General features: G+C 38.2%; 1 protein-coding gene across 1 annotated transcript; it reads right to left on the reverse strand.

Moving 5' to 3' along the window:
• Positions 1 to 302: 302 nt before the first annotated feature.
• Positions 303 to 14563, reverse strand: LOC149284287 (lysosome membrane protein 2-like). Its single transcript, XM_089496913.1, has 12 exons — positions 14447 to 14563; positions 9921 to 10078; positions 8915 to 9062; positions 7672 to 7863; positions 7178 to 7269; positions 6455 to 6574; positions 5970 to 6148; positions 5614 to 5732; positions 2823 to 2896; positions 1936 to 1987; positions 1230 to 1388; positions 303 to 344 (listed from the first exon to the last, which is right to left on the reverse strand). The coding sequence occupies exons 1-12, from the start codon at positions 14561 to 14563 to the stop codon at positions 303 to 305; spliced, it is 1452 nt and encodes a 483-aa protein (XP_089353039.1).
• Positions 14564 to 16661: the final 2098 nt, after the last annotated feature.

The following is a 16661-nucleotide window of genomic DNA, read 5'->3' on the forward strand; positions in this document are numbered from 1 at the left end:
TTTACACAAAAACTATAAGTCAAAGAACAAATTGACAAAGTATGCTGTACACCAAACCCTCAGTGGGTCAATTAGTGGTTTTATACTCATTGATGTTTGTTTTAGATGTTACATTCTAAGGGTAAGGAAAAAGTATTACACACAAAAAAAGTAGTTACTGAAATATGAATCTGAACGGAGTCCAAGGACTCAATGTGCATAAAATGTGTGCTGTTAATTCCAAAAAACTCCATCCATTGTATTTTGTAGTATGGGCAGGTTCTGATTACTTTGCATAGTTAATCCAGTCTGTAGAAAATGGTTTAGGATGTTCTTATTAGAGGACCTCTTTCTTCTTCTGTGCCCTGAGCCACAAAAAAACCCCCAATAAATAGGTTAGTGTTATCACATCTTCATAAATGCTTTATGCTTCCTGAATTAGAGAGAAGAAGGGAGATAGAAGGGATAGAGAGAGAACAGGCTGATGAAAAGGGGAGAACAAGACAGATAGAGAGGAGGACGGAGTGATGGGGAAGCAGTGGAAGGAGGGAGTGAGGGGAAGGAGAGAGAAAGTGGGGAGGAATAACTAGGAGAAAAATAGAGGCAAGAGAATAGGGGAGAGGAGAGAAAGGTAGGGAGAAAATAGGAAAATATATGTTTGGCCACATAATTTCATATACAACCATATCTGAGTACTCTTAGGGTTTCACTCTGAATCTTAGGGCTGACTTTGCTCAGTGGTGGAAAAACCTGCACTAAATGAGTTCACCATAGTAATCCCGGCTTGAACACAGGTGCCTCACTGACCATTTCATCACCACCATTAGTGAGTCACAACAACATAATCATTGTCAGACTGCTAATGAGACAATCCAGCCATCTTCAAAAGCTGTGGGAGTCTATTCAGACCACCGTGCTCATGTGTGCCCAATCATGGAAGCGCTTCCCTGCCATTGATTGGCTGCTTCAAAACAGCCAATCAGGGGCAAAAATCATCAGGCTTGCAGCTTCTACCTTCGGTAAGTGCTTTATTTTTTCATTTTTTAATCTTTTTACTTTAATACGCATTGCTCTTTAAACTGCACTTTTAAATGGTAAATATCTGAGTCAATATGTTTATTTTATATTTATAACTAAGGTGTCATCCGTGTATCACCGTGCCCTACAAACAAGCAATTGACTTATAGCACACTAAATCTGGGTAATCTAGTGTACTAAGAAGTCCTAAATTATATAATAATGATACTCACCTCCTCCCTAGATTTGTTTTGGCGGCATACCAACACAATGAATATTATGCCAGCTAAAATTCCTAATGCCATGATCATGAAGGGGATGTTGGATACCACTCTGGCGTTTAAAAGAATCATATTGAGTTTTTCGGCAGATTTATCATCAATGAGGACACTCTGTAGAGATGGAAACAAGAAACAGAAACATATTGGCATTAGCTAAGTGGACGTGATAGATTTGGGACTACCACACGACAAGGAACTAATTACTAATTACCCGCACCCACCGCAAGTAGTAGACTTGTGCATTCCGATCCGTACGAACTTCAATTTAAACCAATATTGCCTAATTTGTGCATTCATGCAAATATCTGTTCCCCAATGAAAAAAATGAGTAACATTATAACATTGTTCATTGATTTGTCTATTTTGGTGCCTCACTCTTCCCCTCCTTAATTTAATCACTCAGATTTTGGCGCATATTTTCTTGGATGTTATCCAACAGTCAATTACTGCTTGTTACATATCATGACTCCAATAAAACGTAGCAAGCGTTGGAATGCGAGTCCAAAAGGGCCAGGGTTGGAGTCGGGATATGACCTCACTCATTTATTATGCTGTAAACTGTAAAGTACTAAGTACATCAGCAGGCAGTTTGTAAAAACATGCATGCATTTGTATTTCTGTATTATAGGGTTAAAGCCCATTTTTATATTATTCTTACCTCATTAAGATGCATCACAGGGAAGAACAATGTTTGTATGTTTTGTGTAACACTGTAAAAAATAATACAATTTGTTATTCTTTAAATTCTTTGTGTTGGCATACATTCCTTTTCTTATCTTTAACCCCTTAAAGGTGGAGTTTTTATTTATTTAGCTTGCAGATGAAAGCATTTTCACTGGGCCTTTGTTTAACTCTAATTTCCATTGTTCTCATTTAACGCAACATAAATTGTTCAAATCTTTCTTCGAAGGTGCCAAAAAAAGGAAAAGAACATCTGTACGAATTGCAAAGAGACCTCTGAGGTCCCAAAAGCTTATGTAATTCTAGATCTTTTTTTTTTCCTATGCTAACCTTATATGAGGGCATCACTTTTAACCAATGACTACGACTATTTTCCTTACACATCGAATGCAAATAAACAAGAAAAGCTGGAGAACCAATGCATAGGAAGAATGATGGCTGACGACCACCTTTATGCATCTCCATGCAAATAAAAAAGGATGAAATACAAGATGACACCCAACTATTCTATGCATTAAAGTGTACGTCGTGGCTGGAGTGTACCTTTAAGAGTTAAACAAAATACCTTACTAGGCACGGCGAGCAAGGATGCCTACAACTGGACAACCCTTTACGCTACAGGAGAGTCTTCAGAAAAACAGAAAAGCTTTGCCTGTTCCCGGATGAGCTAGTCTCAGACACACTTGCAGTTTGGGTACAAAAATAACTAAGATTTTTCTACAGTTTACATGAAGTGCCGTGATCTGAGCTGGAAATCTGTGCTGTACAGGGTCTCAGAGCTATGGAACGCAAAGTACAAAACTAGCAGAACATAGGTTACTGGTCAGCTGATTGCTTTATGTTACGTGTATTTGCCATACTTACCGATATCCTTCAATCTGTCGAACGTAGGCATTGACTTGAATTCTCTTAGCTGCTTGAATTAAAATTCCAGTGAGCTAAACAAAAAAACGAGACAATTACAATCTGAACCATTAAACCCAAAGTCAAAATACCATATCAATCAAGATACTTTTAACCCCTTAGGGACAATGGGTGGTCCCTAAACCCATTGAAAACAATGCATTTTGAGCCCGTACATGTATGGGCTGTCATTAAGGGGTTAATAATCATTGATACAAAGGTTGAATACAATTTGTTTTCAGTTTTATCATCTGGATTTCCTTGGTATAATATTTTTCTCTTTGAGGTGCTGTATACAGGAATATAAGTTAGCACTGGCTAAATCCTGGTTTTTATCTCTATTTGTTCCAATAAGATTCCCCTGGAGGCTGCCATTGTTGTCAGTCTTGTGATTTTTTTAGGTGACTTCTCATGCTCAAACAAAACACTGAGCAGAATCTTCATGACAAATCCAGCGAAGTCCTTTCCTCCACTGACCTTTATTATTCAGAGTGTCAGACTGGGTGATTCAGTCTGAGTCATTCCATTGCTTATCACAAGGTAGCATGATGAGAAGTCAGGGTATTGGTCTAGTAGGTTGGGCTCAAATAATATAGCTAAAACACATAAAATCGGGTGATCTGCAGCTTCCTGAAACCCTAATATCACGCAAGATTTAGAAATGTTTGAAAAGCATCAAATATTGGCCATCTCCATCTGTATGTGACAGTTCGTACACGCGCAAAACACTCACCACGCATCTGCGAACCATCACATACAGACAGGGATGTGGACCAATATTTTATGCAATATGGATGGGCCCCACATGTTATATGGGGAGTGTAACAGCATGAAAAATGTATTTACTCTCTCATTTCTTTAAACTTTTACTGCGATTATGCTGTAATTAGTTTTTAAGGAATTTAAAGAAACATTTTTTCTCACTACACTTGTCTTTTAAGACTGTAAACTCAACGGGACAGCCTTTTGTAACGTATTCATAGCCAATGAAGTTGTTTGTAGACCACTGTAAGTATCATATAACGGCAGCTATTGTACCCCCGTTTTATTATACTGTAAACTGTAAAGCTGCTTATTAAAAATAACTTACAGACAATTACAAAGACAAAGCCTTCGCAAAGTGTAATTTAGCAAGAAAGGGTTGTAACTTTAGTTTCAGTTGCTTCTCATAAATCTGTGGAAAGGAAGATTAAAATGTAGATCGGTCAGCAACGTGTCTCAAATCGTTCCCAAGTGAATTTATTTAGTTACTAATATTTGTCCCAATTTTCTCTTTTTTTTTATTTTTGCTGCTGGAAAGTCATCACTACACTCGACAGATGAAAAGACTTAAGGCATAAACATACACATACCAGGGAACTTCTGGGCTCCGGCTACCCAGGACTACCCACTGACATTTTGTAGTACAGCTGTTATTTCCTATGCTAAAAGGAGAGAGGGCACAAGACAAATGTCATCATAAAGTGCTGCATGTTGCAAATGGGGTGAGATACATCCAGCCAAATGACCGTACTGTCAGCAGACTAGAATTAGAGACCACCTAGAGAAAAAAGGTAGTTCTATTCTTTAGCAATGAGCTGAAGGAAGGAAACTACATTATGTTACGCAGAGATCGCAAAAGCCCTGGGGCAAAACAACGGACATGTTGAACTCACAGGGCACTTACCTGATGAGGCATTTTGAGTGCTGCTGTATTTTGTTTGACCCAATGGCAGACAATGGTAAGAGTTTTTTTTTTGTTAGTAGGTTGACTATAGTATTAGGGATTCATTAATTCAAATTTAGGTTTTAGCTCTGAAAAAAGAAAACTCGACCCTGCAACAGGGCTATTAGGAAGCACTCATGCAAAATCGGATTGCCTATTTTCCCAAGTTGAGTGCCTGTGGCTGGAAGCAGGGCCGGCCTTAGGGGTGTGCGACCTGTGCGACCGCACAGGGCGCCATGGTTGCAGGGGCGCCTGACCGGGACTTAGATTAAAGCATCAGGTTTTTTTTTTGTGTTTTTTTTTTAAACTTTATTTAACATCATTCATGTTAAATAAAGTTTAAAAAAAAAAACGATGCTTAAATCAATGTCCCAGTCAGGGGCGCCGAGCGGTTGCTCGTGAAGTTCTCGGCAACCGCTCGGCGCCCCTTACTCTCCGTGACTCCGTCGCTGTGCCAGCATCTCATGTTGAGCGCCGGACTATGCCTCACGCTCTCACCGCAGGACTCCGGCAACAAGGTAAGTGGGGGGGGGTGTAGTTTGGAGGGGGGGGGGGTAGTTTGAAGGGGCAGAGGGGGGGTGTAGTTTGAAGGGGCAGAGGGGGGGTGTAGTTTGAAGGGGCAGAGGGAGGGGGGTGTAGTTTGAAGGGACAGGGGGGGTGTAGTTTGAAGGGACAGGGGGGGTAGTTTGAAGGGGCAGAGGGGAGGGGTAGTTTGAGGGGCGGTAGTTTGAAGGGGCATGGGGGGGTAGTTTGAAGGGGCAGAGAGGGCGGGTAGTTTGAAGGGGCAGAGAGGGCGGGTAACATAGTAACATAGTTCATAAGGTTGAAAAAAGACCAAAGTCCATCAAGTTCAACCTATAGTGAGGGGGGGCGCCAGAGGAGTAGTCCGCACAGGGCGCCACAACGCCTAAGGCCGGCTCTGGCTGGAAGAGCACTGACAAACTTGTCTCCCAACCTTCTCCATCAAACGCTTCCGTGTCCCTGTCTTCTTTTAAGAGAAGAAGCAGAGCTGTCGGAAAGGACTATTGAATGACCAGATCATCTTACCGGATTGATATCTAGGAAAGTTTCATGGTCCTCTTTTTTGGGATTCATACCATCTATGCTGTTAATTAGACTTTCGTCGGCCTGGTAAAAATGAGGAGATGACAGAATGATTGGGGCACCTGTCAAAAAGAAGTTAGACTGTCATTAAATGTATCCATCTTAGACCCCTCTTATATATGCTTCTTGAAGATAAGGGACACATAATAGCCATTCACATATAAAGATTGAAATACATAACATCTTTAAAAAAGGAAACACCAGCTTAATAAAGGTATTCTTTATTATCAAAGCTATATAATAGTGCGTGTGTTAGCACCCTGATAAATAGATGCAACACTTATTAAGGCATCACATACCTCTTTTGCATTTGCTGACGTTTAATAGGCCAGAGGGAAGACAGTTTCCAGCCGGCACACAGAACCCTGCATTCTCAGGGTTGACAGACACATTGGCAAATGTCTTAGAAGATGGAGCAAATCGAAACGCGGGGATTTTATTCACTTTTTCAGTACGTTCGTAAACTGTCTCCAAGGATCTGGAAAAGAGACCCATCCAACCATATAATATTATATAATATAAAACTAATAGCTGTATCTAACCATTGTGGATGTGTTTTTTTGGGTTTTTTTTACCTCTTATTGTTTTGTACATATGTTTTACATTTTTGGGAATATCTTGTTGCCACCAACATCATATTTTAAAGTAATATCGTTACAGATTCCATAGCACTATTACAATGCCAGGTGACGAGACCTTCACTATGCAATATTCACTTCTAAGAGTATGAGGAGACACTATGGAGATTGGCTTAGAATGCGATGAGTGGAAAGCTTCTTATTACCTGCATAAGTCTGATGAAAATATGAAAATGCTGTCGTCTTGGCTTATCAATGGGTGGAAAGAGGTTCCATCCGTGCCATTAATCATATTACACGTGTCTGATGTCCACCAGTCAAGTGATCTGATAAAGAAGTAGAGAAAGCAAACTTCAATAACATGGTATCTATTAGCACAGAGGCCGCAATAGAAAACAACATAAGCACGGCAGATACACGCAGTGTACACAGGTTATCTTGTTTGCATATACTGTACATAGCTTTCACTATAACACACAAAGACTTGGATGTATTGGTGCACTGATAAAATACATAATATGATGCTTACCACCACAAGTACACGCTTATCATGGCTTAATATTTTATAACAAGAAGAATTTTATAAGAGATTAATCTATAACCTCTCTGTATTGAACCCTTATCTTAGAAGATGTTTTGCATTTTTTTTTGCATTTTTAAGAGGGCAAGTATAGCAAATGTCCACCCCCCCCCTTCTTCTTTAATACGCACATTATCTTTATTTGTTGCCAAATTTTACCCCTGCCATTATGCTGTGGTTGCTATTGTGCTATTTCTGTTGGGACACATAACATCATGTTAAGGGGCAGGTTGGGCCATGATTTATATATCAACTTATGAATAATTTTCATTATGATCCATGGTATACAGTATAGACACCATTTGTTTCTTGGATAAGTATATGTTTGATACAAAGAAAAAATAATTACTTTTGTCCTTTCCATTCTGCTATCTGGCTAAATTCCATATAGTCAGTTGATCCAGTGAGAAACACATATTCACCATCATCTGTTGTGTTCATCTGAAAAACACGTACAAAGAACAAAACTATGAATTTATATTATGCATGAAAATGTTTTCGCTGGTATGATTAGGTTTGTTTATATATTTAAATGAAAACATTTGCAATCCTGAAAGACTATTTACACATATATATATATATATATATATATATATACACACACACATATATACACATACATACATACATACACACACTATACCATAGTGTGTATGTTAGATTATATATATATATATATATATATATATATATAATCTATATCTATACTAATATATACTGTATAATGAGGGGTTGCTAGACTGACCAATTAAAATTGTAAAAGTCAGTAAAAGGTATCCCGAGAACTTGCATCAACATTCTGAAACACTTTTTAATTAGAATGCGTAGATATTGCCATCTTACCTCATAGAACAGGCCAAAATCGGGACTAATGCTATGATTGAACACATGAACTTTCGAAAGAAGAGGATCTCTGTAGCCCCACAACAACTCGTGTACGGAACGGGTGACAAACATTCCTTCATTGTAGGTTTTTAGTACTCCTTCAACAACCGGCTTTAAGACTTTATTGTCTTTGGTCATTTCTAGTATCGTCTGATGTTAGGCCAGTTTGAATAATGGAAATGGAAGAATAAAAAAACAAAAGGGAAAGTGCTGTGGTTAATTATATAGAAAATCTCTTACTTCCAATTTTTTTATTCAGTGAACACAATACCTTATGGAAAGAGACTACAATAACACAAACATTTTGTACATAAAGAGATATGGAAACTGTATAAAAACATACCTTTGTCTTGACTTAGACATGTTAGCTTTTTTGTTTAATTACCCTTTTAGCTACCTATACCTAACCTACCATCCACTTTAATATACGTCATTAATATGGTAATATGGTCATTTGGATAATTCAGGAAAGGGTTACTGTTACATGTATGGTAGTAGAAAACTATTGAGTATTTTCTCTGGTACACATTGTTTTAAAAAAAGCTTTTATGTTTTTACTAAAAAATATAAAAAAAAAAATGATCCGATAAAGTGATCTACAGCTACTTAAAAGTGAGACAGTCTTTAAAGAATACTCATGTTTCAGAAGATACAGCTTTGATGGGATTTGACTAACAAAATGGGCAGACTAGATGGGCCAAATGGTTCTTATCTTCTGTCAAATTCTAAGTTTCTATGTTTAATAGGAATGTCTTGATCCTGATGAGGTACACTTTTTAAAACAATGGTGGGAGAAGAAGAACAGTAAACACTGCTACCTCAGACCATCCTAAAGGGACATGTGTATTGTTTTTGGGTGGCTCTAAGACAGGAGCTTTTGAAGGCACAATATCACTAAAAAAATGAAGTATTGAAAAGTACTTGCCCATTTATTTGGTTTTACAAAGTTAACTTTTTATGTATTCACACAAATTATATTTTATGCACATATGTACACTTTGGGATATTTAGGGTAATCGCAAAGAAGGCTAGGTACTCCCCAGGGCGCTGTAGGGACTCCAGTTCCAATGCTACTCGCCCATTACTAGACACAATGCTTTATATAGAGTAAAAAGGTGCAACACATGAATGCACCTTTAAAACATCAGGAATGCATGTAACCATAGTTTTAAAAGGTAGAATGGCCACTAATCACACTTACCACAACCGGAATATTCACTGTTCTGATCAAGTCTTCATGAGGATCTGACACAGATTTCTCAGGCTCAAACACATAGGTTTTTGGAGTAGTTGCAGATACAGCGGTGCCATTATCAAGAAATGAAACATTTTCTCTAGGTCGATATTCCCTAATAAAAAAATGACAAAATAAATGAGCGCATGTCAGATATCTATATCTTATGTTATCAGAATAGAACGTCTTGAGTATACTCTTGAACCGAATTTTATTAGATCCTCAAGTACCTGCAGGTTTTCAAGATGTTCTTGAATAAACTCTAAGGGCTCTCAAAAGAAACGTCAGGAACCCAACACTTCCGGGAAGGGGTAATCAGATGTGGCCTATTCATTAAAGATGGAGTTGGCAAGCAATGAATTAAACTACACACAAACATACCCCATGTCCTAAAAACATTGGGTCCTCATACTGTGCTGGGCTGTATTACTATGCAACTGGAGGGCATAGAGAAGTCTACAGTAGAGGAACCTAGAATACAATTATATTCTCCAAGTATTAAGTACTATCGGTAACACCAGTGCATCCATCTTATTAATAGGCCTCAGAACACATTTTTTAAAATTATATAATTACGTAAAATAATCATAATGTAGGTAAAAATGACTAATGTCCACAGGTATGGCAGCTTGTTTAGAGCACCTATGTTCTATGGCTCCCATCACCATTCTAGCTAACATTACAGGAGGAGGAAATCACAATGATCGATCCTTGCATGTTAGCAGGGACCAGACATTTGAATTAACAATTCATTCAGAATTGTCATCCATCTGAAACATTTCTTTATTATTTTTTGTCTTTTTCAGTTTCAAATGCAATTATCAAAAAAAAAAAAAAGTGCCCAATGAAACCTCCAAATCTGTGTTTAAATGAATGTGTCATCTATATGCTATTATTGAAAATGCCAGTATTTTTATTAAAATACATAGCCTGGTTTTACGGTAAGGCTGGCCGCATAACCTTACCACCTTACCTGTAAGTATAAGGGCCAATTTCCTGTACAATTGGTTTCTCCCCGGACAGTATCTCCAGTGGGTTAGTAACGTTAAAAAAGTAGAATTGCATGTAAATTGGAGGTGGTGGGTTTATCCAGTCCTCATAGACTTCAGTTCCATTCTTTAGCACTGTGGCCTAAAAGAAAACGTTCATATGAAATACCGCGTGAAATGAACATGACCAGTAAACAATATAATTGCCAATAAAATTCTGCATGTTTATATATATATATATATATATATATATATATATATTTATTTTTTTTTATTATTTTTTTTCTTCCTTTTGTATCTTTTATTTATATACCACTAAAATTATAAAACTAGACTAAATGGATTATGCTAAATTTAATACTTTTATGACTAAATGCCACAAGAACCATCATTTCTAGAACTGTTTATTGCTCAAGAGAAAACAATGATTTAATCATGTCAAATTTTGTCTCACGTGAAATAAAAGCAGTCACTGATAGATTACTCCCACATCAACTTCAGTAAAAACACAAGTATGTATGAGCAGAGAGCGTTTTAAAGTTTTAGATCATTAAACTAGATTTGTGTAAGTAAAACTATAAAAGTGGAAGCCTTCCCCCAAAAACAAACAACCCTCCCTATAATAATCTTAAGGAGTCACTAACGCAACACACAAGAAACCCAAAGGGCAGTACCGATAGGCAACCGATTCAGAATACTTATGGGTGTCATGCCTGTTTGCTCTGCATTTTTATATGATTATAGAGAACTTTGCACTTGCTAGTTGGGAAGATCATTAAAGTTTACATTTAAAGAGCTTTGCTATATAACCTATTTCTCAGACACTCCCTCACCCATTAAAACTGTCACAAGAATTCTCTGAACCGCAGACACAAAAGGACAATAAAGTGAAAAATCGTATATTAGGTACATATTACACCTAAATATTTGTTGAAATCATCGCATTGTTCCCATGACCTCTTAGTTCCATAACTACCGGTATTTTATTATAAAGGTGTGTATATTAATGTGCATGAAAAATGAATCATACTATTCAAACTGAAATTGTTCAAGGGATGTGAAAGACTCGTTGAAACTTTACCAATCAATAGGATCAAAAAAGCAACTGTCCAGACTATACACCACTTCTGTTTTATTTATATGAATTAATGAAGAAAAGCCTTATTATTTTATTACACCAAATGCAGTGATAGTAATTGTTTGCAACAGAATGGCTCAGTCTTATTTACAAAGACAGACCTATGACTCATTGAAGTCTATTAAGGAAAGGACTTTGCATTGGCATAAACTGTCAGCTCAGTGCGGGGGTAGAGAAGAGAACGCCAGCCAAAATATCACATGGCAGTCTCCATGTATGCAGATAGAGAAGTTCATTAAGTCAACATGAAATAAAACTAAGCTGTGTTTGAGGCTAAACTACATTACTGTATGCAGCCCTTCTGAATTCGAAGCTCTGTCCCATTTAATCATGTCCATTTTTTTTGCCAGGAACATTTAATTGTCATGTGACATAAAACCAGGTACTTCTAGGTTGTTGCCATAGCAAAAGAAACAGCTTCTTAAAATTCCCTGTGCCATTTTTATGTTGTAAAACGCTATGGTCTGTTTGCTGTACACTGTTAAATGAATGCTTTGTATGGAATACTGAACGACAATACTGAATGTTTGTTCGTAGAGTTGGTGTAACATTATTCTTTTCCAAGATTAGGGAGAAAAGAAAAAAAAGACACCTGATTTCAAGCAGAGTATGGCTGTCAGTTTGTTTCAGAATATTGGACTGCCCAGTTCAAAACTAGAACCTACTTAGATATAGGTTATGGGCTGTTACTCATAGATTTCTATATCCTTTGATGTAACGCAGATTATTCAAATGAATCAACCCTTATACTACTAAAGGAATGATTTTCAGCAGTTTCCTGATCTGTATAAGTTTCTGTGTCAGCTTATGTCTGGCTACGTCCTTTCACCCCATTCCAGCAAACTTGATTCTGCAATTTCCTCAACCAACTCTGCCATCTGTCTTCTTCCTGAAAATAATGGTTTAGTACCCTTCTTCTCTATTTCCTTCTTCATCTGCCAATCCTCAGCCATAAGCGGAGATCAAAACAAGACGTAGGGAACTTTGAGACACCGCCATAATGCAAACATGCCACCCAATATGTAGAAGCTTTGAAGAAGCCAAAGCCTGAGCAATCAAGTTATGGTTTACAACCTTAGTAAAAACCTTAGTAAAGTAAAATAAATATAGTCAGGCTTCTATGAAACTTATTGCTTTTATAGGTTTATATTAATGTAGGTAAAACATAGCAAAAACAAAGTGACCCAGAAAACCTTTATTGATAGGAAGACCATCTAACAGTCCTCAGTTTTCCTTACATGTGAATCTTCCCAGAAAGTTGTATAGGTATAGTATAATATCTCTCATGTAAAACTAAAAAACATGATGGTAAGTATTTTCTTCCAGAATAATGGAACGTAGGATATGCTGATGAACATGAACAAAAAAACATGGGGAAGAAGTAAAATTAGAGCCACTTCTTTTTGACCAGACTTCGAGCCAGTCTTAGAGGAAGCTCTTCTACATATGAGAAGATGTTGCAGGTCACTTAGGCCTTGACTCACATTTTCACAAATCTCTCGGTAGTTTCACTTCTCCATGGCCATTATTCACTTGTCAAAAAAATGGTACCATTTTCTGGAGGGCTGATTTTGCGAGTTTATAGTATGTACAAAAAATTCCCCCTTACACGGTTATCTCTCTGGTGAATTTAAGGCACATGTAAATAAAAACTGCATTACAAGCAGGCCTGGACTGACCATCTGGCACATGCCAGCCACTAGATATGCCTGGCTTCATGCTATGTTAGCACACAGCTGCGCATATGTAGATGTCGTCTGCACTTCCGTTATCAGGTGGCCACTTGAAATGTCAATGCTGCCCTGTTATCGCCAGTCTGGCCCCGATTACAAGCATCCTTCCTGGTACTGTCCAATGTCCATATTCTCTCCCTCCAATGCCAACATTCCCTTATCAGTTTCCCTTAATGTTAATGGTGCAATTATTTCCCCGTCCCCTCATTCTTGTTGCCTTGGTGTCACTCTTGACTCTGACCTCTCGGTCACCACCTGCACTCAGTCTGTCTCAAAAGCAGTGCCCTCTCCATCTCAACAACATTGCCCTGGTTGTCCCTTCCTTACACAAGATGCCACTAAGGCTCTTGTTACCCTCATTATCTTCCGCCTTGACTATTGTAACATAGTAACATAGTTCATAAGGTTGAAAAAAGACCAAAGTCCATCAAGTTCAACCTATATACATATTGTGTCCCTACTGTGTTGATCCAGAGGAAGGCAAAAAAACCCCTTATGAAGCAGATGCCAATTGCCCCATACCAGGGGGAAAATTCCTTCCCGTAACTCTGTCTTGGCTGGTCTCCACCATGAACACTGTTGCCAGACTTATCTTCCTCCCCCATTGCTTTACTAACACATCTCCCCTCTGTCAGCCTCTTCACTTCAAAATTAATTTTACTTTCAAAGCCCTTCATAGTGGTTCCCCTACTCACATCTCCTTGCTCATCTCTAAATACACTCCTAACGGTATTTCCACTCATCCAATGATCTCCTTCTATCCTCTCCTCTGATTTCTAGCTTCTCAAGGGCTGTCCCTATCCTCTGGAATGCCCTCCCTTGGCTTTCCCTGTTCATTCGTTCAAAAAATCCCTCAGGACCCACTTCTTTAAGGACGCCTACAACCTTACACGTTAACGCCTATCCTAGCCCCTTTCCTACAATACTTATACTAGTGTGGCCGCTCCATCCTTAACAGTAGTACTTTTACTTCTTGTATAAAACACCCTAACTCCCTCTAGATTGTAAGCTCCTTTGAGCAGAGCGCTTCTCACCTGTTGTTTCTGTAAGTCAAATTGATATGTTATATACTACATGTTATGTCCTGTCTACCCACTGTACAGTGCTATATAAAAATAAGAAGAAGAATATTGTCCAAACCCTTGCCAGAAATAATTCTTTAACCATGTAAAATGCTATCTGGCAGTGATATGTTGTTGCTCTAGAAACTGAAAAACTAAACTTTCAAAGTTTCTGTATATATATATATATATATATATAGAAAGATAGATCAAGGCTTTTGTGCTTAAAATGCATATAAATATTTTGTATAACTGCAACCGCACCTGTAAAATATAGATGGATACTTATCAACAAATATAGATCTTACCTTGTTATAGAAGTAATATAACGTGAAAAGTGTATGCGTCATGATACAATACATAAAACACATACATATAGATCACACACAACCTGCAATGTATACAAAGATACTTTTCTTTCCTATACTAGGTACAATGCTGCTACCATAAAAGCTTCTCGGATTCACTCATTATAGTGATTTTCCATAGGTCCATGTAGGTAAAGAGTCGTATATCCCCATCTATTTGTGTAGATTTTGCATATTATGCACACACGGTACACAGACACATCATCTCACCTGTTTCACCCTTCGCTCTACAGTATCCATGAAGGTGTGAGATATCAGCAGGGCTATGCTGACTATGAGTAATAGAAGGGACAAGGTGCCAGCCGTATACATGACCCACCTCGCCATGCTGCTGGCACACCCAGGAGATCGCAGCCTGCAGCCAGACAATGGGCACAGTCACCCAGATGAGCAGATCCAGCCCAGTGACAGGCTGTGTGATCCAAAACAAAGATCCACACCCTACTGTACAAGCTGACACAGGCAGATCACAAGCACCACCCTGCTACTTCTTCATGCACAGCTTATCTGGAGACCAAATGATCTCTAATGTATCCCTAATAAAGTGCTGTGCCTTCCCTCTGCCCTGCCCCCTCCCTACAATGCTGGGGGTTGCTGCCCGGAGGCAGTACACAAGCGATCCTTTTAGCACAGTGTGTGCAGGCTGAAGGGCACATCCACCAGAGTCCACGTTCCGCCCTCCCCCCTTTCTTATTGCGCAATCACTAAATCGCAGCCTTAGTTTCGATTTTGCCTGGGAGGGAGCCACTGGCCCTGTTTTGTTTAGCTCTCCATGCACGTCGCAGGGCAGTGACGATTGCACGTGTGACTCGAGACCGATTCAGATTTGGCTCCCATCGTCGAGCAGTTGGCACCGATCCAGCTACGCAATTACCACTGTTTGTATATAAAACAGAATAAACACAACAGAGAAACAGTTACAGTGCTGCAAAAAACCAATCATGTTTTTATTGGTAAAAAGCCAAGTGCCTCCTTCATACAGGGGTGTTTGGGAACCATATATGCTGCGTAGAGGCAATAACAACTATAGCTCTCCTAAAGAAGGCAGTGTGTTGATGCTACAATCTGGTGCTTTGGGGTCTACACAGGAGGTCTAAACCCGAGGTGCAGATCCCTTACTAGAAGCCAGACACCCTGTCTCAGGAAACTGTTTTACTCCCTGTAAGCAAATGGACAAGCAGAAGGTGGTGGGTTTCCAGAATGTATCTGACATACTCCCCCCAGCGTCCAAGTCTTGGATAAAAGTAGTGAGCCCCCATTTATATGATACTATGATCAGCATTTAGAACCCACCTCTATGTACCCTCAACTCTCCTGATTTCTGGACCAGGTAAAATGCTTTTTATGTATAAAGAGAAATTCTGGTATCTAACCCCAGTGTTGTTGGGTTTTTCCATAACATTAAAGACGGAAAAATAACAATATATATATATATATGTCATTGATCTATTATTAATTAAAATATGTTGTTTGCATTTGATGTCATAGATAATGAAGTCATTAAAATATGTTATGCCCACCTTTGATGTCAGATAATGAAGTCATTAAAATATGCAATGCTCGCATTTAAGGCTATCAATGTTGTTATTAAATAATTAAAATATGTAAACCTTGCATTTGATGTCATTGATATATTATTAAAGGATAGCAACCTGTGAAATAAGTTACTTGGGACATATTTTTTTTCTTATTATTACTTTACATTTTATTTATTTATAGTGAGATAGAATAAAAAATAACAATAATATAAAATTGACAATAACATTGACACACATTAGGAAGATGAGGGTCCTGAATCTGTTGCGAGTCAATAACTCCATATTGTAATTTATGGCATGTTGGTCCACTCATATTTTAGCATATTAGTTGGACTATTTTTTTCCCCACTCATGAAAGGATTTATGATATCCTGCTTTAAATAAGTAAATGAAAATAGTAGGACTAAAGCTGAGTTTGTAGGCCTAGATAACGTAAGAGGCAATTTTTGCACGCAAAAAGCGAACACATCCATGTGCCAGAATCAGCAAGACTGAGCTAATGACATTTAATTGTTCATTGATTATAAGTTTATATGAGCTATTATTATTTGAATTACTACAAAATCGGATCACCAATATTTAACCCATTTATTTATAGATAAAAAAAAAAGCATCCAAAAGCGCTCTCTCTGCTCATCAGAGTTTGTAGGGTGCATACAAGCCAACATTTCAAATAATCAAAGATCTCATGGGAGGCATTGATTTGGAGGTTATATGATACACTTGTGCACTTTAACCACGCTCTGCTCCAAGAACTACAGACCCCAAGGAGAAAAAGTGGGATAAGGGGAAATTAATGTCACTTGATCCCTCCCAACATTCCAAATAGCTCATAAGTGATTCTTCAGTTTTAAGGTAAGTGGAGTGTTAGTGTGACTTTGTGACCT

Source organism: Sceloporus occidentalis, unplaced genomic scaffold (genome assembly GCF_023333645.1).
Source record: "Sceloporus occidentalis isolate IW3139 unplaced genomic scaffold, rSceOcc1.0.p SCAF_95, whole genome shotgun sequence".
NCBI classification, from domain to species: Eukaryota; Metazoa; Chordata; class Lepidosauria; order Squamata; family Phrynosomatidae; genus Sceloporus; species Sceloporus occidentalis.